Below are 24,813 nucleotides of genomic sequence, written 5' to 3'. Positions count from 1 at the left end.
CCAAAAATGAATAAGGGCAGTTCTTTCTTAAAAGTATGTAAGTTGTTTCAGACTGCTTAGGGCAAATTTCCATATACTGTATACTGTATATATGTTTGTATTTATATATATCACTACGCTTTGGATGTGGTCGATTGTCTTTTGAGGCATTCTGATTAATTAAAACATAGGCACTTTGTCTGTCCCCTGGCACAAATTTGCCTCTTTTCTGTGAGTGTGGAGCAATGATTTGTGAAAAGTGACATACCTGTGCAAAATACCACAAGTCCTTTCTTTAAAAGAGGCTTTAAGGTTAACTTTGACCCTATATTTCAATGGAACACTGGATCTTTAAGGTGCACAATGATTTATTAGGTTTTAGAAAAGATAAACAGAGAATGCTTCATCATTAAAGTTTTGTTTTACATGTCTGAGAGAAACTTAAGCATAGAAAAAAGGTTTTAAACTCCATTTTAAAATGTCTTCCAAGTTCCTAAATCCTGCAGTATTATAGCACACATACTGTTTTCAGACTTGCACATAAAAGCATAAAAGGATCCTATTTTGTTTGCTGAAAAAAGGCTTTATTAGATGATAGCTGCAATAAGAATGTAATGCGTTGAATGACATTATTGGCTTATTTAATTTACATTCAAGAGAAATTACAGACTTGGAAGGTTTATTAGTATTTTAACCACAGTTAGTGCTTCTGCGTTTTGTAGGCTTGAAAAGTCAAATGTTTTTTTTTATATAAACCACAATAGTACCTGTCCTAACATTACACTAATATGCTTTACTAGTAGTGTCACTCTACTAGTTTTAGAATAATTTTGATTGATTAGTAACTAGTTTTACTCCTATTTTTCTCAACACAGTGGCTACTTTCCTGGAGTTTTACTGAAATCCAGCTAGGAATGAACTGTAGATTAATGTGAAAATACAGTAATGATTTCAAAAGACAGCCTCATACAGAATATGCTTTTTGGTATTTACATGTAAACTTTCTATGAGAATAGCCCATCTGATTTGTGTAACGCTAAGTTGTATGGTGTAACAGAAATGTCTGGGCATTCAATACTGTGCAACCACAGTAATACTGATGCTGTGGCATGCTATCCTGCTGTGTAATAGAACATTTTTTTGTGAAATCAGTGTAAAAGTAGATTTTGTACAGAAAATTCATTTCATCTGTAATGGTAATTAAGCATTAAGACAAAACAAGCTTCAGGAATTTAAACCTTGGGACATTTGTATTACCAGAAAATGCTTGGAAATTGACTTGAATGCGCTGGCAAGACTTAGAGCTCTAGAGAGAAAGATCATTTACAAGAAGTGGTTTCATCTAAGCTCCTTCCTTGAGGAGTTTTCAGATCACCTCTAAAATCCAGGAAACCCTGAAGATTGAGTTGGTAAATTTACAATGTTCACTGACTAGTTTCATTTGCAATTTATAAATAACCCATTGAACATATTGGTTATTGCAGTCTGATACTTCTGCTTTTTACCAGACTTACTTGTATGAGAAGAATTCAGTTCTGCTTTATTTTTTATCCCCAATTAATCACTAATTGTCTGGCTTCACAGAAGGCTTTTACTTTTTACCAAAAGTAGGAAGAGAGAGCAGTTTCAAAGTTAAGAGGTTTAGGCATGGTGTTCTTTCTGGAATGTGGTTCATTGTCCTGGCAACTCATGCAAACAACAGATCCAAGTTATAAACTTTAAAACTCCTGAGAAGTTTACCAATGGTTTTAACTACATGGGCATACAGTAGGAGGGGGCAATTTCTGGCAAACTTTTTGCTGCGGAGTGTTTCATTGGAGAGTAAAAGACCATTTCAAATCACTCTGAAAGGATGGTTGTCCTAAGAAATTGAGAGTCAGTTTTAACAAATACCTACATTAAAAGCAGTGCTGGGAAGAGTTACTTTTAAAAAGTAGCTCATCACATTTACAAGTTACGTGTGTAAGGAATTATTTTGTAAAAATAATACAGGTTGTAAAATTAACTAAGTTGTGGCAAATTGTTTTGAAGAAATGATTACCTTATGCAGTAACTATGCACAAACTTATATAAATTGTTGTGTTGACATTTTTAAAATTATAATTGTGAATATAACATTTTAAATATTTTCCACCACTTCTTGTATAGAGGATTCTGTTTTATAATTAACAGGAAAATTACACCTGTAATTGATTATTTTTCAAAAGAAACTTTTCCCAACACTGAACATAAAGTAAAGAAGTATAAAATACTGACCACCAGAACATTACTCTATGAAGATTTTCATAAATTTGTAGAAATGGTTATTGGTTAATAACCCATGATCTACCGTGACATACTCAGATGATTTTGAGTGTTGCATAAAGCACTAAATTATCACATTAATAAGAGAGTATATTGGGCACAGGTGAGGAGGTGATTTCATTTGTTAATTTTGTTAGACTATAAAACCATGCTTATAATACCTGGCTTCAGACCACCCTGGGGAAATACGCTGTTCATGCCTTCTTTGGTATTCTCTGGAAAACAGCCTTTTTCCTAACAAATCAAAAATTACAGTCAAGTCAAATCCTCACTGAACTGGACTGAGAGTTCTTGTTATCCTCTACAGTCAGCACAGTGTCTCTCTTTGCTTGGGGTGGTAACAGCCAGCAATTTCTAAACTGGCAACACATGAGCATAGACATACAGCCAAACACAGCCCATTAATTACAGGCTATGATCTTAAAGAGCACAAGGCGACACGGTGAGTGATGGGAAGGTCCATGCATGATGGTCTGACCAGGTACTGTGTCTCCATAGAGCTCCACTTGCAGTAGTAGTAGTAGTAGTAGGAATAGGAATTGGAATAGGAGTAGTAGCAGGAATAGGAATAATAATAATAATACACTTATGCTTACACTTATAGAGCACTTTTCTGGACACTCTACTCAAAGCGCTTTAAAGGTAATGGGGACTCCCCTCCACCACCCCCACTTGGATGATGTAATTATATATCATACTTGTAGCGATTAATGGCATCACTGCCCCACTGTGATAAAGTCCACATTTGCTGCCTTTCCTACATTATCATCCTGTTGTGACAACATTCCAGTAGGACACCACAGCTTTCTTGCAAGATCGGAATATAAACATTACATCATGGATGCCCTACTTGCCACGTAAGCCCTTCGTGGCATGAATATTTGTGTCAGGTAAGGGTCAGAGACTAGTGAATTGGCATGTGCTCATCTAGGCTTTATAAGAGGACTGGGACAGAATCCACAACACATTTGCAAGTCGTTGTAAAGCAAACATCAGATGTAAAGATTGCATTGCTTTTAACATTAGCCACATGAACTACTTTCACAGTCGAGCCCTGTTGATGACCTGTTAATCAGTATGAATTCTTGCATCATTTCTGTTCAATTGTTATTGCACCATCTGAACAAAGACTGTCATTTTCCTGATAACTTTGTGTATTTTTGTCTCTTAAGTGATGTTTCTTGTGATGCTATTTATGTATAGCCTAAATCATGAAAAGGAACATCTTTCATTTCACACAACTGGGTTTAGCAACTGGCAGTCACCTAAAAATGATATGCTTTACAATATTTGCACGTTTCTACAAACATATAGCCTGAACATGAACTGTGGAATCCACTTTTGCATGGCATTTAAAAATTATAAACACATCAATATTAAGAGAGAAGGTAATACTCATTAATAAACAAAAACACAATTCACTTCACCTTCTTTAATGAAACAACTTTTATTCATTCTTTTCACAAACAAGTAAGCCTGCTTTTTAATTAATTATAATCAACATCCAGTCATTCACCATTAGTGCAAACAAGCTTAAGCGCATCATAATCAATCTACTGAATAAGTATAACACACATTTTTTGTGGAGTTCCAAACAGAAAATAGGATAACTGAGCTCTCATCCTAAAAATGACCCATTGCAAAACGAGAAAATAATGTTCAAGTCTCGCAAGATACACATTTTAAAAATCTTTAAAGCATTCTACAAACTTTAGTTAACTGTCACCTCACTGCAGTGATGAGGTACAGAAAGAACACCACCTTACCAACATGCAGTATTTGAGAACAGAGAACCACTGCACAGAAATGTTTGTGTAGGTAATGTCCTCATAAACAATGTTATCCACAATAATGCACAGCAGCACACCGAAAGACAGAGGATGAAGGTCTCCAAACACCAGAATTATATGTCAGTCTTCCAAAGTAAAGGGCACAGATGAATCGCACCCAAGCACATAGAATCTTATTTTTGTGGACCTGCATTCAAATCTTTGGTCTGGAGTCTTAAGGAGCTCAATGCAAATAAAAGAAAAGCCCATGCCAAAAGAAATTCTGAAGCTTTTTTTTTATATTGTAAAGGTCAAAACACTAATAAGAAAACTTCAGTTGAACTGGCTTTCAGCGTATCCTATTATTAAAAGGCACTAATTTTGTTTTAATTCAGCAATTTATCGTTTCGCTCTGGAATCAACAGCAAATTCATTTCATGCTTTATTATATCCCAGAGGTAACAAGGTAACACAGGGTAGATGTATCCAATCATGGAGAGAAGTGAAAGGGACAAACCTCATGGAAAAACCTACCCTGAGTGAGACTGTAGATATGTAAACAATACTTAGTATACAGCAAAACAGCAGATTCTTTGATATGTACAAAGTCATTTATTTTAAAAGCAAGAGAGAGCGATGCTACTTTTTCAAAAACTACCAATAAACATCTTTGTGCAAAAGTCTTCCACTTTCAAATTTGTCTGCATATTCTAGAAAGATGAACTGGAAAAATCTGCCTCAATCTCAAAGCTGAAAAGTTTTTCCTACAGTGGAAATTTCCAGAACCTTGACTGGCTACATCTTAAAATCAGGTGATCTAATAAGTTATTTTGTAGATTTTTGTATGCATGATTTACCACTGTCAAATATAGATCTGCCCAGGAATCTGTGTTGGATTGGCCCATTCTCATAGCAAAATATACAAGTTACATCTTCTCAAAGATACTGCATTTCCAATAGCGCATTAATTACGTTTCAGAAAAATATAAAATCAGTCTGGAAAACACTTTAAAATATGTCTACAAAAATAACTTCAATAATATAAATCCACTCAAGTTGTGCTAATGGGTTCCTTAGTAGCCAGTTCTAAATTGCTTTCTTGGCCAGAGAAATGATTTTAGGTTAAGCATAGAGCAATTCAACAAAGTACAACAGGAATATTCCTGTTACATAAACCGACCTAACAATTGCCAACAGCACCGTCTAACATACATAAGATGTATTACAGGACGAGATAGATATAAATGAAATATAAGGGAATGTGTATCATTATTTGCAAAATGCAGCACTATGACAGCAGTACAAAAAATAGTTTCATTAATTTACAAAGGCAACATGGTGCATTCAATACAAGAATAAAAGCCATCTCAAAGAACACATTGCTCACACCATCATTCACTTAGGGACCTTTCTATAGCTCTTTGTGGTGAACTAAACTCACATGGAAATAAACCCTGGGGTAAAAAGAACACAGAGTTCATTTCTATGATTCAGTTCAACATTTTTGTACACTTTTTTTTTTGTTTTTACATTTATTAAAAGATGCCTTGTAAAATTCTTTGGACAACAACCACTGTGCCCTAGCACAACAGATACCAAGCAAATTTGTGGAGTTTTCTGGCCTTTTTCAGGTTTTATGCACCTTCCAGTCAACGGCACCACCAGAAAGTCCATATAACTGTATGAGGACATCACCAAAAAGTGTTTCTTTTTGTTTATTGACAGGTTTCTTATATATTCAATAATGTTTTCAAAAACATATTACATTGCAAGGCCTTTTAACCTGTTTTAATATATGTTGAAATGACAATTTGATATTACAATACACTACTTGCATGCTATGCACATTATGGTTATAATATAATTGGTTAATAATATGGAAATTTCCATGTGCAAGTACATAAAACCCAGATAATTATGCAATATTCTTGATTACAACAATGATGGCTTCCATCACTCAGGCTTTGAGCTTTCAATGTGGATGGAAGTTTACGTGCATACCTTAAGTGTTTCATTGGAAAAGGTCTGAATTCAATTAAAACACACTCTGAATCGAATGCTTTTGGAATACTTATATTGCACATTCAAACTAAATTAACTGTATTTAGTTTGGGGGGGGGAGAAAGAGAGCCTAGTGTGAATACACCCTTAACTGCCTGTCACCAGAAGTATGGGTCATGGTGTCATGTGAGACCAAGAGCATAACTGCTTACATCCTGGACAGGACACCAGTGTATTACAAGGCTATAGAGAAAAGGACAATTTAAAATCTCCAATCAAACCTAGTAAGAATTATATTTGGGTGGCGGAAGGAGATCAGAGTACCAGGAGAAAACTCACGCAAATACACGTAAAACGTACAAATTATACTTGTATGCCCCCCAGGCCCACAGCCATGCCTCCCTAGTTTGATTATAAATACTTAATGTACAGAATATACAATTAAAAACACATTTTCCTGATTACAACAACAAAAAAAGAATATCAACCTTCATTGAACCAGATCTTAAACTGCCTATATATGTCTAGTTTCTTAACTTAAAATGCAGCACTTCTGTGCCCTGTTCAACAAAGATGGCTTGGTTTGATAGTTCCCCCTCTAGATTTCCAACTCCGCAGTCAGTGACAGAGCAAAATGTTACATGGAGACTGAAGCAATCATCTTTTTTTATTCTCCGCTGTGGTATCGCATTTAACTCTTTCTACCAAAGGTTCACAGCAATTTATAAAATATAAATAAATTCATGTTTAAAAGAAATAATCTTGCATCAAAGTGGAGTTCTTTAAAAATGCAAACAAAAACGCCAACAGTTAATAACGTCTTGAAGGAAGAGACAAGCACTTTATTGCTTCTGTTCTTGGCAACAGGACAAATAAACATGCCTAAGGCCTTTTCAAATCTTGTCACCTGATTTTACTTGTAATTCCTTGTAGGCTGCCTATGATTGTGTTATACTTTTAAAGATTGGAGAGGCTGATTGTTTCCCCAGTAGTCTCCAGAGCTCTTCCTTCAAACACTCATAATTCCAGGACAGCAGCAATAAAGACATATCCTTCCCCCCCACCCCCCCCATCAAGGCCACAGCATATTCTCACACAATTAACAAGCAAAAAGGCTTAATATAAGGAAAAATATAAGAATCATTAGACATATCACCTCTACTTTCCCCCTTAATCAGATTGGAAACAAGAAAATGTTGGAAGGAATTATATCTTGGCTTTGCTGGTCCCCTACATAAAAATATTAAATCTGAAGCATTCCTTGACAGCATCCCAGCCACTGGACACTACTAGCTAAATGGAAACAACCATGACGGACCCCAAAGATTGTTTAAATACTTTCATGGAGAAACTCTTCCAGTACATTCACAGATATTGTGAATAGAATATATAAAAATAGCAATACTAAAACCCTACTTAAACATTTGATTCCTCTGGTAACGATATTGGGTACTGATCATATTTACAAATAACACAGGAGCTTTCACAGTGTTCTTCATGCATTTTGGTTAACGGTCATGAGAAAAAAAGATCCATAAGGACGGTATTTTCTGTCCTATTCTTCATGGGTATACAAATGTACAATAGAAAAAGCGTCCACAATTAAGTCCCAAATCTCAGTCCTGTTTATGGGGGATACAGCCTTCCATTTCCAAGACTTCTGGCCAGCCTTCATATTTATTGGATTCCGCATTGTTCTTAATAAGCTGAAAACAAAAGGCATGTACACATTTCGTTACAAGAAAAAGCACAACAACAACAAATAATTGTGACAAAGTAACATTGCAGCTACGAGAATCACGCTGGATGGGAAAGACCGTAATCACGAGCGCTACTAAACTACACTTCTCTTCTCAAAATGGACACACTCAGCCATCCTCTGGGAATTTGGTGGAGTCAGATTTTGAAACCTGTCAGTGGTAAATTTTGAAATGCATGGGGAAAGAAGAAGAGAATGACAGCCTGAAGCAGAAACGGTCTGCCGCTTCCTAGCATCAAGGTGTTAACCCCCCAGGCACTAACAAGGTCGCTCGTTTAGGAAATTGTAACAGATAACTTGAGAGACAAAACTTAACTCAAGAAGTTAACACCTGCAATATACACCTACCTAAAAGCATGGTCAGGCAACAAGGTCTTGGTCTTTAAATTTTCCACTATCCACTCTTCACTGCCCATTAAGCTGTCAGTTGCAACTATGCTATACAGCTTTCCGTTTTTTCACTGGATTACATTTTCCTTATCTTTATTTTCTTTATTAACGCAACACCTTTGCAATTGAAGGAAGCCGCCCTCTATTTGACAGGCCCCAATGCTCGCTTACCTGCTCAAAGGGGCTCTTTGTTTTAATTCCTTTTCCTCCAACAAAGACCCAGTTGTCTCGAAATCCAAGAGTGCTAATACTTGTACTTCCCAAATCGCTTATTAGTTTTCTTGCTTCATCATTGAGTCTGGAAGGAAAACAACAGTAAAACCTTCCACATCGCAGGCCTGAATTCATTATATCGGAAAGGTCAAATTTTCTGCAATTAACTCGCTGGCAGGGAACTTTGAAAGCAAATCTAGAATCTGTAGTAAGTTTCAAAGAAGGGAGCTGAATTGCATTCTTATTGTAAGTTGCTGGGCTTAAAAATTAAAAAGGTTTCCATATGGGTCTGAACCATCAGAAGACAGCAGCTACAGTTTAATAATCATCTAATGAAAAATTACTGGTGTTCAGACTTAAGAGGGACCAACTTTTTAATCTACAAGCATTATGAAGGATATCACAGGAAACCTACTTTGTTGCACCATCGTCAAAAGTTGCCATCATCACAACTGTCCCGTCCTGGATAGTTTTAAGAAATGCAGTTAAAGGACTTACATCTGTAACAAAAAAAATATCATAGATGTAAGCTAAAAATCAAAACCAAAAGGAGCATCTTTTTATATACACGTTACCTTCTGCAAATGTTAAGAAGCAACTCACCTCCAGCCCACATATCAAAAGACTCTGCTGACATTAATTCTCCGGTTTTACCTGTTAAAAAGCATGAAAGACTATATGAACTGGCTCTCTTTAAAAACAAATTCCTGAAATCCAGTACACAAAATGAAGAGGGACCATGTAGTACTGACCCTCACCAGTTACTGCTTGTATCACAGCTTTATCATTCACTCCAACACCAACTTTATAAGTACATACAGTATATATGGTTTAGATGTATACAAGAACAGAAGTCTTCCGAAAGACAGACATTTACTGAAAGACAACACTGTGTGGCTAACTTTCAAGACTGAAAGTATGGTTATTATAACATACTTCAGCGCCACTTTTCATTTGCTTGTGAACTACAAGGCCCAGGTTAAATCCCCTAGCGGGCTGCCTTCCATGTATTCTCACATTAGCTGGAGGTTTCCTCACTCCATGAATTTATTTTTAAATCTACTTTACAGTGCAGTTAAAACCTCCATATCTAGTGGGCTCGTTTTGGACATAGCTTCTTAAGGTGTATCAAATCATGCATCTAGAAGGCCCTGAAGCCTGTTGAAAAGAGAAGGAAAAGGTGTGCAGTTTGATATATTTGACTGTTAAGAGTCTTAAAGTTCTGTAAATAACACGTGAGGTATTTAACATCAAAGCAAGTTAGTAGCAAACAAGATTTGTTTATGGTTGTGTGGACGACTTATACATCACCTACGTAATTTATAAGAATTTAGCAAAATAATTTAGTAGGTCACAAAAAACTGTTCTCCATAAACCCACTTTTCTTATTTTGAGAACACATTACATTAAGGAAGGCAGCTACAGTGGTGAGAAAAAGTTTGGAATTATCTGCATTACTACAACTATTACTCCTAAAATCACAATCTGATCTTCATTTCCATCATAATACTGCAACAGATAAACAATCTGTCTATATTGAACACATTGTTCAAACATTCACCACACATGCTTGAAAAAGTACAGTATGTGAACCTTTAGATTTACTAACTGGTGGAATGTCCTTTAGCAGTAATGACCTCAACCAAACATTTCCTGTAGCTGCCGCTCAGTCCTGCACATCGTTATGGGAGTATTTTGGTCCATTCCGCTGTACAGAACTGTTTAATTTCATTGTGATCTATGGGAAGGTTTGAATGAACAGCTTGCTTCAGGTCATGCCACAGCATTTCAACTGGGTTACGGTCAGAACTCCATTTCAAAATGTGAAACTTCCTCGGTTTAATCCATTCTGTTGCAGATTTACTCCCGTGTTTAGGATCATTGTCATGATCCAAACTCTATTAAGCTTCAGATCACAGACGGATACCCTGAGATTCTCCTGTAGAAGGTGCCGACAATTTGGAATTAATTGTTCCCTCAATGACTGCAATCTGACTGGGTCCGGAAGCAGCAGAGCAGCTCCAAATCATGATGCTCCCTTCACCATGCTTCACGGTTGGAATGAGGTTTTTGCGTTGGTATGCAGTGGGTTTTTTTCCCCCCCACTTATGTCTCATTAGTCCACAGACCATTGTTTCAGTGGCGCTGTGGAACATCCAGGTGGTCTTTAGCAAACTTGAGACGGGCGGCAATGATTTTTTGGAGAGCAGTGGTTTTCTCCATGGTATTCTCCCACCCACACACTCTTGTTCAGTGTTTCTCTTATTGTGGACTCGTGAACACAGACATCAGAAAGAGATGACTGCAGATCCTTAGCTGTTACCCTGGGGTTCTTTGTCACCTCCTTAAGCATTGTACATCCAGCTCTTGCACTGATTTTTCTTGGATGACCACTTGTAGCAACGGTACTGAATTATTTCCATTTGCGCATTATCTGCTTGACTGGGGAGTGATGGAGTCTTCAGCAATGCTTTTGTAAGCCTTTCCAGTCATATTAGCATATCATCTTCTGAAACCACTTTTGATTTGGGACGTTTCACTTCAACAAATCCGTGTCGTAAAGAGCAGACTCCATTGGGAAAACAAACTTTGTTTTTTTTTTTATAGGGAAGAGCACCTCAAACTCAACTGAATGTCATTTCATTCATTGGAACTCCTGACTCCAATTATCCCCTTTAATAGAGGTCATTATCCTAGAGGTTCATATACTTTCTACAGCACAGATAGTGAGTGTTTGAACAATGAGTTCAATGTAAACAATAAAAAGTACAATTGTTTGCATATTATTTATTAAATAGATTGTGTTTATCGATTATTATGACAGAGAGGAAGATCTGATCACACTTTAGGAGCCATTACTCAAGGAAGACAGATGATTCCAAATGCTCCACGAACGTTTTCTCACCAGTGTATCTGCCCATCTGAAATTGGGAGTGCATTTGCAGTCATGGCTTTTTAGACTGGATAGTTACCATTTACTAAGGCTATATTTATTCCTCTTCCAACATTGTTCTTGACTCCACTCATCAATCTGAAAAGAAAATTACACAACTGTTGGGTTATTCACAAAATAAAACATTAATGCATTGTGCCTTGCTAAAATGATCTTAGTCAGTTTATTCTTTTTAATATTTAAAATTCCACTCATGTTTTTAGTAGGATTCAATCATAAAAAGCTTAAACATCTTCATATTTACTTTCTGCAAAGGAATTGGGTATAATAAATCAAGTACTCACTACAGACTGAAATGGTTCAGATCAGCAAATTAAGTCAATGATGTATCAAAAGCCAGCATATTTCTTTGTTTTGTCATGCACAAGAAAGCATATAAGGAAACCTTACATGTTGTCTTCCAAACACATCTTTGGGCCAACGACACTTGCTGCTCCACTTGCCATTTTAAATGCAAAGTGACCTTCAGGACAGGGCTTTGACAGTCCACACTTGTATCTTGGTGGTTTAGTAGCTAAGACAAGAAATAAATATTTCACACTTAAAAAAAATGCCAATGTATCTATTATGAGCCGAATTACAAATGTTTTTTTCTTAATCCTAACCACTCCTCAAACACATTAGTAAGAAAATAAATGTTTTGGGGTTTGCTTTTTATTCTTTTATAGAATCTGATCAACTGACATCAAATATGTAAATTACATTTACCATATTCTGAAAGATACATCTGCTTGTATGGCAGAAAGTGATATACCAACTTAAAGTGTGGGTAAACTAACATACTGACTGTTTTAAGTGTACAAATGCTGAAAGCAACAAGTGGAAAATACTTCCAAGATATTGCCTGTTCAAGACTTACACAAGTTATGCAACCACATTCAAACTGTAGAAAGACAGTGCCCCCTTGTGTTTACATAACCTCATCGGTTTAACACACCACTTTAATTTACAGGACACCTGGTCCTGAAAGTCAGACAAAAAATGAAATATTGGAATGTCAAAACTCAGTCAACAAATTAAAGACAAATGTTAAAAAATTTCTTAATTTACAGAATATCAAAATTACACTTAAATAAGTATATTAAATATTGATCATGGTCTCCTTATCAGCCATATAAGGCATATCCCAGCAGCCTGCAGCCGTATCACCCTGCAACTCACAACTGGCAATCCACTGAAACTAAGCAGGTGTGAGCCTGGTCAGGACCTGGATGGGAGACTTCCTGGGAAAACTAAGGTTGCTGCTGGAAGACATGTTAGTGGGGCCAGCAGGGGGTGCTCACCCTGCAGTCCACGTGGGTCCTAATGCCCCAGTATAGTGACGGGGACATTATACTATAAACAGGTGCCGTCCTTCGGATGAGACGTAAAATCGAGGTCCTGACTCTCTGTGGTCACTAAAAATCCCAGGGCGTTTCTTGAAAAGAGTAGGGGTGTAACCCCTACCCCTGGCCAAAATTTTCCCATTGGCCCTTACCAATCATGGCCTCCTAATAATCCCCATCTATGAATTGGCTTCATTACTCTGTTCTCCTCCCCACTGATAGCTGGTGTGTGGGGAGTGTACTGGTGCACTTCAGTTATCATCACACCACCTAGGTGAGTGCTGCACATTGGCGGTGGTGGAAAGCTCTATACAAGCGTAAGGATTATTATAATTATTAAATTTGTAAAGTGGGAATCATCTTCCAAGAGAAAATCAGCAAGACGAAGAATCAATGCAAAACTTTACAGCATATTCCACAAACATTTCACTTTCTGAAAAAAAAACAAGGCCTTAAAATTACTTACGGTGTACTTCAAAGACAGGTGATCTGCCTGTTCAAAAAAAGGGAAAGAAAATTAAGTTTATAGCTGTGGGATATTCACATACATTGTAAGCCATTTTATAATAGTGATGCTTTTTAGTTCCTGTGGTCTGTGTTACAGATAATTTGCAGTGTCTACAGAAGGATATTTCATTTGGTTAGCAAACACCCATATCCATGGACTCACAAACCTCACGAGTAACTTTCAGTGACACTGAAAGCCAATGACAGCAAATTAAATTTCTTTTTGATGAATATTGGTGTGCTGCTGTGTTGTATAACATACTAGGCAGAAAACAAGGCTAAGATTAAACATTTTTAGTGGAAAAAAGAACATATAGAGAGAAACTGTATAGCTCACTGAACTGTGTACGCAAAGTACAGTATACAGTTCTATCAAAACTGCATAGTCTCAACTATGCTGCATGAAAATATATTTGAATCTTTAACTTCATTTCTGCAGTTACCAGAATACCAAAATATATTTAAAAAAGGTTTACCTGCAGTTAAGACTACTTTTGGAATATTATTAAAAGTTTACACTGGTAAAGAACTTACCAAAAATATTTCCCAATTTGGATTCTACATTTAATTCCAGAAGCTGTGATGCAACGTAGATAGCCAATATAAATATTAAAGCTAGCAGAGCCAGTTTTACAAAGCCTGTGAAAATAAAAACATTTTTAAACATCTTAAATTCAACACATTGCATAAAAACTTTATTAACCACATAAATACATGCTTTTTATCAACTGAGGCAACATGCAAAATATGAAGCTACCAGTGGAGAAGCATCAATTAAATTAAGAATAGACGGCTTTTAATTGGATTTTCTGAAATTATATACATTTTACCATTTTAATAATTTCCTTTTGACACCTGAAAGAAGGCTATTAATCTATAGGTGCTTAAAAAAACTTACATTTTGCCTATAACCTTTAACTCATAAAACTGAATTCCTTCTAATTAATCACACAAATTGAAAGAAAGGCTGTTCTGAATTACCTCCAGCTCTCATTTTTAAGAAGCTCTCACTGGCAGAGGGAACAAGAGCACCTATTATCAAGCAAAACAAATGAAATGTGTCATTAGATGTGTTAAACTGGCACATGAAATGGTTGATCATATATCATTTTATAAATGTGTCACAGGCTATAAAAACATAACAGGGTTGCATTCAGCATAACCACATTCATAGTCAACACACCAAACTTTGCTTTTAGCTGATTTATTAGCTTTGAATATGGTCATCCCAAATGAGACATACTACTGGTTGTTCTCTTCACACATGAGCAAATTAGAGTTGTGTGAAAAAGACTATCTATGGAATAATCAAGCTTCAGACAGATGACCAATACACCCAATACTTATTTTACAAGGTATGAACACTCCCATAAAACAACAGGTTTTCTAATAATACATTTTAATTCTTCCAAGAATTCTCTATTGTGACCAAATCCACATAGAACTAAAGACAAATTTTCGTTCAAAGTTGTATTTTGTCAGAACAGTGGTTGGTTTGTCTAAGAGTACTTTCTTTACCTTCTTAAATGAACCACTGGAACAACTCTTGCGCAATGAAAATGTTAAATGTTGTCCTGTCTATGATTATACTATGAAAACAACAGAAAAGGGGCAGATGGATTGTGTAATTATGTTAATCAAAAGGAAAGGTGTGAAGACATGCAGAACTGTGAACATTAATGAATTTACTTTCAGTATATGAATCCATATACAAATAATGTATGGTATATTATCTGCATCCCTCTTGCTATTTCATTAATTCATTGAAACATGATACTACATATAGTAAATATCCCAGTACAATTTCCTTTTCAAAATAATCAGGAAGTACAAATAGAGACAAAATGCCTAGAGGGAAGCTGGTAATAGACTTTTCTGAACTGCAAGAAGGAAAACGTACAGAAATATACAACATGTACGTGTACGTTTTTAAATGTGATCACAAATTTCATACCCACCAAATTTCATAATTGGCTATTTCTTAATCTCATCTTTACATTAATGACTTATACAAATTGTAAGTGAGGGAATGCAAACCTATGCACAAACCTCCATATAAGAACCAGCCATCATTTGCAGAGCAGGATTCAGTTCTGAACAGTAATGAAAATCAGAGATTTATTCCAATTAAATAATTGGTAAGGAATTGAAATGACAAAAAATTCCAAATTTTGTGCTAGAATTGAACTGGTATTATTTTTAGTGACAGCATACGTTCACATACAAACCTATTGCACTGAATTTGCTAAAAACCTAAAGAACAGCAGCACAATGCAGCTCAGTAGTCAGCACACCCGTTATAACCAGATCATCAGTCAGTGGTCTCGAGTAACTGTCATTGTAATAATGCATAAGGACGAGAATCACCATTATGCATATCTGTTGGAAACTTGTCTTCGCAAGTTTACAAGTAAAACAAAAGTGAGATCTGCTGTTGTTCTTGATCAACAGGAACAAGATAACCTGTTCTACAGCAGTATCCAAGATCCAGCCCAACAGCCTCTGTCAAGAACATTTTTTGGAAACAAAAGGAGAATTGTTGGATTCCAAAGACCGAATGGGACACAAAAACACGGTCATGTAATTGAACATATATTACTTTTGCATTAAGCATTAAGCGTCATAATGTCAGGAGACATCCGAGTCCAAGTTTGAAACAGTAATGTGGTAAAACACCGTAAACATGACTGAACATCTGTCTCTGGTTTAAGAGAAAGGCAAGTATCAAGTACAGACGAGATGAAACAGTCTGCCTTGGCATCATCAGCTAGGTCTATCCGTCAAGAGAAGTTTCATCCCTTAACCCAGTACTTCTTCAGTATAGCGGGACAGCAGTGATGATCAGCCACTGCTTGCCTGTGGAGACCATAATGGTTCATGCCATCTGTACCAGAGCAGGCATGAGGCTTTTTCTGCTGCCTCTATCATCTGTTGCACTGCTGACTTTCTATCTTTGCCACTGATCCCCAGCTCTCCTAATATCCTCCAAAGTGACTGGGCTGGAAAACCACGGCATCCTACCTCAACCGGAAATGACCGGGCTTTCCAACCTTTGCTTCTGATGACAAGCTCAGCGTACCTTGCTTTTTCTCCCCCTCTCAAAAGCTTCTTGGCACCTCTCTTCCCAAGGAACTGTCAGTTCAATGAGGATTATAACCTTTCTCTGGGAGGACGACATGACTACATCTGGTCGCAAGCTTGTCTGGACTATGTCTGAAAAGACAAGTCGCTTATCAAAGTCAACCTCCATTGACCAATCTCTGCTGAAGTGTCTTTGAAGGATGCCGGCAGGTCTAACTCCAGCAAGTGCTGTGCTCTTTTCTCCAGCCTTGATAAAGCTAATGTTGGATTGTGCCGATTGAGTTTTCATTCCTTTTCTACATTGGGTATGAAACCTCAATCAGCACGATCCAACATCTCTCTGGTTTAACAAAAAGACAATACAATTAGACAATGGGATTTATGCAAATTTACGGCTTTACAATAAAAGGCAGAAAACTTTCTTTACAATCCTGCACTACATATTTGTGGTTATATTACTGATCCAATAGAGTCTCATAGCAATTTTATCCCCAAATCTGTAAAATTAATCTGTAAGACACTGATTAACAGCATCTGTGCCTCAAGGGAAAGTTTTTTTACATAGGTTGCAAACATCATGCCTTATGCTGTGTACTAAGCATGTCTTGCTGAAATATTTGATTCATCATTTGTATCCTGCCTTATCCAAGCTCAAACTGACAGAATTAGAAGTTCTATCCTGAATCTAGAGTTCACTAAAACAAGCTAATAATTTTTAATAAACAATGAGATGATAATTAAATCCACTGCAGTTAATAATTTTGGCAATGTCAAAGAGAAATTTTACCAAATCATACACATCTTTTGTCTTTCACATTTATCACAGAATGTCACGGTATAGGGAAGACTCAGTGCTTCTTATGTGGGAAGTTTTTTTGCATTGCCAACAAGAAACCATTAAAGCTGAAAGCACCTTTCTTCAGAAGTATTAAGGTATTTCTATAGAAAGCTTGATTTGAGGAACTTCGCTAAAACGTAGATTTGCTCCAATGCAAAAAAAAAGGCTAGAAGTTTTTTAAGTTGCAGTTTTTAGATGGCAAAAAATAAGAACCACATACTACTGTTGAGTCTTTAGTCAAGCCTTGTACCCTGGAAATGGTCAGCTGGTATGTGGAAAACAATTTCTTTATTGAATAATGTAATTTATTCTCGAACTGCCAACATGTGTTTAGATATTCTGAAACAGGTAAAAGCAGAATTGAAAGGTGAGCCATGTCACTTCAGCATGCATTTGGATGAGACTACAGATGAGCTGTCTACGCTGTGCACTCAGCGGCTTAGTTTATGAACAAAGAATTTCTCTTTTGTGAACCTCTGACAATAACCATGAAAGGCTTCAGATACCATTGAAAAGTAAACAGCTTTTTTTTGCCAAGCAAGGGTTTGATTGGAAGAAATATCTCAGCACAATGCACACAGATGGGAGAATCTTCTATCCTGGATTTTCTTCCCCGGTGAGAAAAGAAGCTCCACATATCGCTGTGATTCACTGCCTCTTACACCATTATGCTTTTGACTTTCTAAATTGCTACCAGGAACACTTGCCATCAACAGCCGTACAGTAGTGATCTTTATTTGTGTCAGAGCCTTGAATTATCACCCGTTGAAGCAGCTTCACCAACAAATGGAAGCAGAACATGAAGTTCTTGTTTACTACACATAAGTTTAAAAGCTTACCAAAGGTCAAGTTTTGAAACATTTTGATGGGCCTTTGTGCTGAAATCTACATTTTCTTGAAGGAGAAAGAGAACAATCTTGAAAACAATTGAGAACAGAAAGAGAACAAATTTGGGCAATCTGAAATCAATTATTTTATTCTGTCCCCCAGATATTGTGGATATTATTACAGCTATAGGCGACTAGGAAGTATCTCTAAGAGGTTAAATGAAGTGTGCAACACCAGGCGCTGTCAACATTTCCAGCTTCAAAGCAGAGGGGATGTTTGCCGAGATGTAGGGGGGTCCAGAGTCTGTGCTCAAAGCCTAGTTAATTAAGTTGTGGGTGAATGATTAAGTGTCAAACAACAGTGCAAAACATACCATATTAGATCAGACCACAAGAAAGAGGAAAAGAAGGTCAGACCACAAGAGGGGAGTCAGGTGGAGTTGGAACTTGAAGCTTGCGCTAGGTGAGAGCCTTTATTTCATGATCATCCAAACAAAACCCGACTGGAGGACTTTTTGAACCGTGCTAGAGAAAGCTTGCCATTCTGTGTTTGTTTTTGAAACTTTGATTTCCCAAATCAATACCTCAGTTCAAGACGGCCTTTTCTGCTTAGTGCTGCATTTTTGGAATAGGGCGATAGGCTCCCGTTTATTTTGTGGCATCTGAGGGAGACATTTACAAGTTGGGGGGTTATGAATAAATCTACTTATTGACTAAACTGCTCAGAAAGTTCCTCATTTCTACCATTTCTGTAACAATACATTCTCTAATCTTCACAACAAATATATCCAACCAATGCCCATGTGTTACCATTATAGATGCAAATGAAAAAACTGAGTGCAATTCTGGTTAAATTCTCCCTAAATTTTCAATTTTTCTAGAAGACTAGAAAATTGAAATTACTTCTTGAGGTAGGAATGGAGTGATACAAAAGTGATACATTTACTCTCCATAAAGAAAGGTGCAATCGCTTTGAGAACCTTCAAAAATCTTTGAATGGAAATTTCAGCTAGGAAGGTACTGTATGGAAACTGACAAGGATTCGCAATAGTTTTCTTGTTAACCTGGACAGGATTGAAGATGACTCAGCAGAAGAGGACTTGATCAACTTGAGCAAAGGAATTGTTGAGTAGAGTTAACTGGAAATAATTCTGCTAATGTCTGGATCATACAGTACTAATCCACAGCTTGTGAAGCCAGCTTTACAAGACATTGTTCCCTTTGCTATAACATACCTCTGCAAGTCAGGTTTTTCAACCTTTGTTGCTGCAGATGACATGCAAATTGTCTTGTCCAAAACTGTTCCGCAATACTGAGCTTCCCATTGAAGGTGATAAAAATTTCCTTCTTAAAGATATTTCTATTTGACAACATTGTTTTTTAAATGTACTCAAAAACTTGCAAGTTCACATTATTGAATTATTAATGGCTACTGTGTCTCAAATTGAGGAAACACTGCTTTCAAAATTGCAATTTGCAATAAATGTTTGATTTACATTTTATACATTTATCAATCCATTTAACAACCTAAAAGTCAAAACCATCAAAGCTGATGACCAATGATTTTTTAGTGGGGGTGTGGCACATCTAAGAAGTTAAGAATGCCTGTTCTAGATGATGTATAAAAGTAATTAAAAAGGCAAAATTTTAGGACTTCAAACTGTAGAACTGACATCACGGTATTATGTCAGAACTGTATAACAAACTAGTAAGGCCTCAGAGAACCTTGTACAATATGACTGCTCTGGAATCTATATGAAGAGCAGCCAGACACATTCCAGGGCTAAAGGTCATGTCAGGCACTTGAAGGCTCAAGGAACTGAACCTTTTTAGTCCTGAGCACAGGTGGCCATGAGGGGACCTGACAAGAATTCAAAATCCTCAAAAGCACTGACAAAGTCAACCCAATTGATTTCTTCAGAATGAGCAGAGAATGAGCAGGAATTAAGTAGAAGTGCATTTCAAACTGGGAACAGGAGACAACTATTTACTCAAAGGATTGGAGGAATATGCAATAAGCTATCCATCCATGAGGTTTATTCCATGCTGAAAGGAGCCCAAACGTTGTGTTTCTTTTCTTGTCTTTTCAGCACGGAAAAAAAATAAATTACTTGTTCCTTCACAGCCTACACATGCTGATGCAGCTACCTACTTGAACTACATCCATGATGTAGTTGCCAATAACCTGGCTTCCATTTTCACAGCTGGATGCTTCTTGAACCAGTTAAACAAAATAGGCTTGATACATTACAAATGAGAGGAGACCTTCAGCCTCTTATGTTACTAACTGCACTTACTATAAACAAGGTATATATACTGTAATCTCGGGGGGAGGCATTTGGATTAGCTAAACTCAGAAGGTTAAAACTAGAGCTGTAAATAAGTTATATATATATACTGTATATGGATTGGCATTCCATCCAGGATGTATACTGCCCTGTGCCTGTTGCTGGGATAGGCAATTAAAGTTGTCAGAAAATGGATGGATGCAAGTTAAAATTCCCAGACGCCAACCTGCCTAAGAAGCAATTTCAGAAAAGTTGAATAGCATTCCACTAGTCAAGGAATGTCAAAGAACAGGTAACGACTTAAGCAACATCTACTTACACAAATTACTAGGCCCAGCCTTTTACAGAACCAAGACTGATAAACAGACCTGAAAGAGACAGAATCAGTAAAAGGAGGATAATCTTCTAGAGAAACATATAAAAAAAGGCAGTTGTTTTGCTCACTGGATACCTCAAACTGAAAAACCATTTCCACAAATATAAGAATCCAGCCTATTTTTCACATTTAAATTAGGTCCCTTCAGTTCCCAATTACTTTTTAAAATTCTGACTTTTAAGGAGGAGGCACAGAATGTTGCATGTCTAACTTATAACAGATGGCCTTGCTCACAGCTGACAGAGGTAGAGATAAAAGCTGAAGCTCGGATACAATGACCTTGTCTAATAAATAGTCTATTTTGGGGCATTTTATACAAGTCTACACCTATTCATACCTTTCACACAAAGGGAAGCCCTTAACTGGAATGCCAACTCCACTCTTCTTTTACAAAACCCAACCGCTAAATGAACCGAGTAGAGAACAACATACTCGGAGAGCGTCACAATATAAAATGGGCGTTTGCTGCCCTTTATCTACACTACAACTTTAATGTTTATTTCAATGGTCTGCAAGGTACTTTGGTGCTGGACTAGTTTGTACTGGTCTTTCTCATTTGTTTTAATTTACCTCATTGCAGCTACATGAATGCCCCATGCATTTATATTCAATGCAAGGTTTCCTGGATAAGGACATCTGCTAAGCAAATAACAGCACAAAACGTGTAACTTCCTTATGGCTCACAAAAAAATAAAATGTCACCGGCTCAGGCCTGAATGATTCAATGAGGAAGTCAGGTTAAAAGAGATGGTAAAGGTCTAGGATTATATTTCAAAGCATTTCACACAAGTTGAAAAAAAAACTGTGTGGTCAGGAAGAATAAGACGAAGATGTTTACTGTTGTCTAGCTATACAACTACAAATGTAACATATTGCAAATTAGGCATCCTCGCGAATGTTTATTTGCAGATATGTAAAACAGGGCTTTTCAGCACAGCTGCTGCTGCACTCTTTGGATTACTGCATTTCTCACTTGCAACAGTTCACGTGTTGTTTTCCCCAATTGGACAATTCCATTGAAGCTCATATCCTTAACAAATCTTTCTTAGGAATAGACTGTTCATTGCAAGTTCCCTAGTTTACGACACTCATAACACCATCTCAGAACAAAAATCTCTGGAGTGCAAAATCCCTGCTCACCAAAACAATCTTCACTCCGACTAGCAAAGAGGTTAACTGGCATTATGCCCTCTGTAATAATAATATTAAATGCCTAACAAGCACAGGGAGTAATGGGTCTCTTCGTTGATGAACAGTTAAGATGCAGTTCAGCAACTTGGCTTATGCTTTTATGCCAAAGGATCCCAAAGTACTTCAGATGTAAGAGGGGACCGACAGCACCTGTGTCCCATGCAGCAGAGATTATGAGCCAGCAGCACCACTGCACAGCAGGTCAGATGTGAGAAATTACTTCAGATAAATTAAGGTTAACCCAAGGAAGCCAGACTCTATAATTCCACTCAGGACTCGTAGTCGAACATCCATACTCATACAAATAGTGCCTTGGGATCTTTAAAGACCAGATAGTCAGAACCTTGGTGTAATGCCTTATCAGACCCAAAGCACATACTGTAACACTGATGTCTTCCAGAGGGAAGAGGGCCACAGACTGCTCCACCAACACCAGTTACAGCTGAAACCCAGTTTTCCTTGGAGGTCTCCCATTCCAGTACTATATTATAGAACATGTTTTGTTTGCTTTTTACTTCTACTTACACCTGCACTATGTTGCACTGTAGACAGTCTTAGCTGAGCAATGTCTGCTTTTACACAACAGTTGAGCTTATATGGTGTAAGTTACAAGTTCCGTTATAGTCTTTTGAAATTTCTTAGGGTCAAAATACATGTGCATACTCAGTCAGAATAAACAGCCGAGAAGAAGAGAAAAATCATTCAAAAACGGTTTCTACTTTGATTGCAAAATCCAGATAGAAATAAAACAAAGCACTAGAAACACACAAACTGTCACACAGCTGCAGAACACCATGACATCATTTGTTTCAATGACATGTAGATATACATGTAGATACTGGAGTGTGATTCATGCTTTCTGATGTTAGTATGGAACTATGCCCTGCTATTTTTAAGGAAGGGCCTGAGCTTTGCATAAAGATATTCTCCCTCGTGGGACTCCAGGGTCCCTCAGCCAATAAAGGTGCTTGCCTGAGAGCAGGTTAATCTCTGTAATCGTGGGGTCAAGCCTCAGTAATAATGCTAGGAATCCATAAGATCACTTCATTAGCCATATACAAATTCTTGCATTAGGAATTTGTCTTTTTTCACAGACCCCAGCTTACTCTCCATGAGACACGCAGACAGGGAGAGAGAAGCTTGGGGTCAGAGCGCAGGGTCAGCCATTTATACAGCACCCCTGGAGCAGCTGGGGTTAAGGGCCTTGCTCAGGGGCCCAAGGGAGTAGGATTCCTCTGTCGGCCGCGGGATTTGAACCGGCAACCTTCCAGCCACACAGCCACCGCTACGCATGACTAGGAATCCTCGTGACTAGGATTCCCCAATCACAGGCACACATTTGGCTGTGCGCCACCAAGGGAAGAGTCCAGATGTTCAGAAAAGGCTATTTAAAGCATGCCGCACAAAATGTAATCAAAATACGAGAGCATTGGAGCCCATTGTAGACCTACAAAAAACAACCTTTTTAAAAACAATTAGCTTTGCCCTTTTCAAATGTCAGCTCAAAGGGAAAAGCCTGATTAGACCTCTCTACCTGTGGACTTTCCACTGTGTTAGGAGAAAATGTACAGGGATAAAACAGTATACACTGCAACCAAAGCAAAACAGAAAAAATACCATGCCCATTTTACTTTTCGTAGATAATCTTTATTTTTATTTTTATAGTTGTACACTGATCTGAGACATGGGATTTCTTAAATGTAAAAAGAGTGTCACCTAGACTTCTTTAACTCCTCCTCATATTAAAAAAAATACTAAAAAGGTAGTCATCAGTTAAGCAGACTCAAGAACATAATCCGTTTCCCGGTACTTTAAATAAAGGCCACAATATTAATTATATCTGCCATTAAGCAGAAGAAAGAGTAAATACACATTTTACTGCATTCATCAAGACAAAAGATAAGGTATTAAGATGACTGCAATAGTATTTTGTTAAATTACCTGGAGTCGTAGGTTGAAAATTCAAACGCATTGAATCAAACGGATAGTAAAATGCAATTTCCTTTACGTGTCGATTATGTTTTTACCTAGAAATACAACTACTTTGCAATAAATTGACAATTTCAGTGCTTAATCAGCGCTTACGTATTGAATACTGTACATGATAAGAACAACCTCGATTGAACTCCAGCTTTATACATGATAAGAAAGATAAAATAAAGTCCAGCTTTTCCTTTTACAGTCAGGTTTTTTAAACGGTCCTCGTACTATTTCCCCCCACACTTTCAATGCGTTTACTCTTTAGCGTACTTCTTTTTATCTTTAAAAAGCTTAAATCTAAACCACCCATGGGTGTTATAAACTAGAAGTCTGAAAAAACTTCTTCATCCAAAGCAATGACGAGTAAACCAGTAAAAGACTAGTAAAACAAGACCCAGTAAAATTAAATTAAAAAAAACAACAAAATGACACCACCACTAGCAACTCTATCCGACTCAGCTCCCACAAAAGAAAAGGATTAATGGTTTCCACATTTTTATATAAATGTCACATTCCCATTTGGGAACGACATCAACAGCAACTTAGAAACTACATGATAGATTTCTCAGTTGTGTCAGTCTGCTATGATAACCCTACCCATGAAAATTGTGTATGAATGTCACCAGAGCACTGCAAAATCCGAATGGGATCTAGGCTATTTAAAAGCCTGTCAAAAGCATGCTCAACTTATTTAATTACTCGCGGCGGAATGCGGCAGTTAGCTGACTGAAAATTACATTCGATTTTTTTCACCTGCCGCTCCCGTGACGTACAGGTAAGTGAAATCTACATCCATCCATAACGTATTTTCCAGTTTTTTTATGCACAGCGGCGCCAATTCACAAACACGAGATGTACTTCCCGAAACAAAGCCATGCAATTTTTGGTTTTCTGTACATCTAACACATGGACAATTATAAGGATAGCCATTAACAAGACATCCAAATAACCCTACCTGGCGTACGCCACGGAGACAGGTACAATGCAGACTCTCCTCCTGTTTCGACAGCTCAACTTCCTTCTTAACGCGTC

The 24,813-nt window shown here is 37.2% G+C and overlaps 1 protein-coding gene across 1 annotated transcript; it reads right to left on the bottom strand.

Moving 5' to 3' along the window:
- Nucleotides 1–3,714: 3,714 nt before the first annotated feature.
- Nucleotides 3,715–24,813, bottom strand: fam3c (FAM3 metabolism regulating signaling molecule C). Its single transcript, XM_088923316.1, has 10 exons — nt 24,737–24,813; nt 14,182–14,232; nt 13,735–13,839; nt 13,160–13,186; nt 11,759–11,882; nt 11,388–11,446; nt 9,019–9,069; nt 8,831–8,915; nt 8,374–8,500; nt 3,715–7,759 (listed from the first exon to the last, which is right to left on the bottom strand). Exons 2-10 carry the CDS (start codon nt 14,192–14,194, stop codon nt 7,670–7,672), a joined length of 681 nt encoding a protein of 226 aa, XP_088779442.1. The 5' UTR covers nt 14,195–14,232; nt 24,737–24,813; the 3' UTR covers nt 3,715–7,669.

Source organism: Atractosteus spatula, chromosome 8 (genome assembly GCF_055471065.1).
Source record: "Atractosteus spatula isolate fAtrSpa1 chromosome 8, fAtrSpa1.hap1, whole genome shotgun sequence".
Classification (NCBI taxonomy): Eukaryota; Metazoa; Chordata; class Actinopteri; order Semionotiformes; family Lepisosteidae; genus Atractosteus; species Atractosteus spatula.
Note: the sequence above shows the minus strand (reverse complement) of the source record. Positions and strands in the feature narration are given on the sequence as shown.

Coding starts and splice junctions, on each gene's coding strand:
- fam3c (XM_088923316.1), bottom strand. Junction 9,070..11,387: donor AAATATAGCCTTAGTAAATG/GTAACTATCCAG, acceptor GCTTTTTAACAG/GTAAAACCGGAGAATTAATG. Junction 8,501..8,830: donor TTTGACGATGGTGCAACAAA/GTAGGTTTCCTG, acceptor TTTTCCTTCCAG/ACTCAATGATGAAGCAAGAA.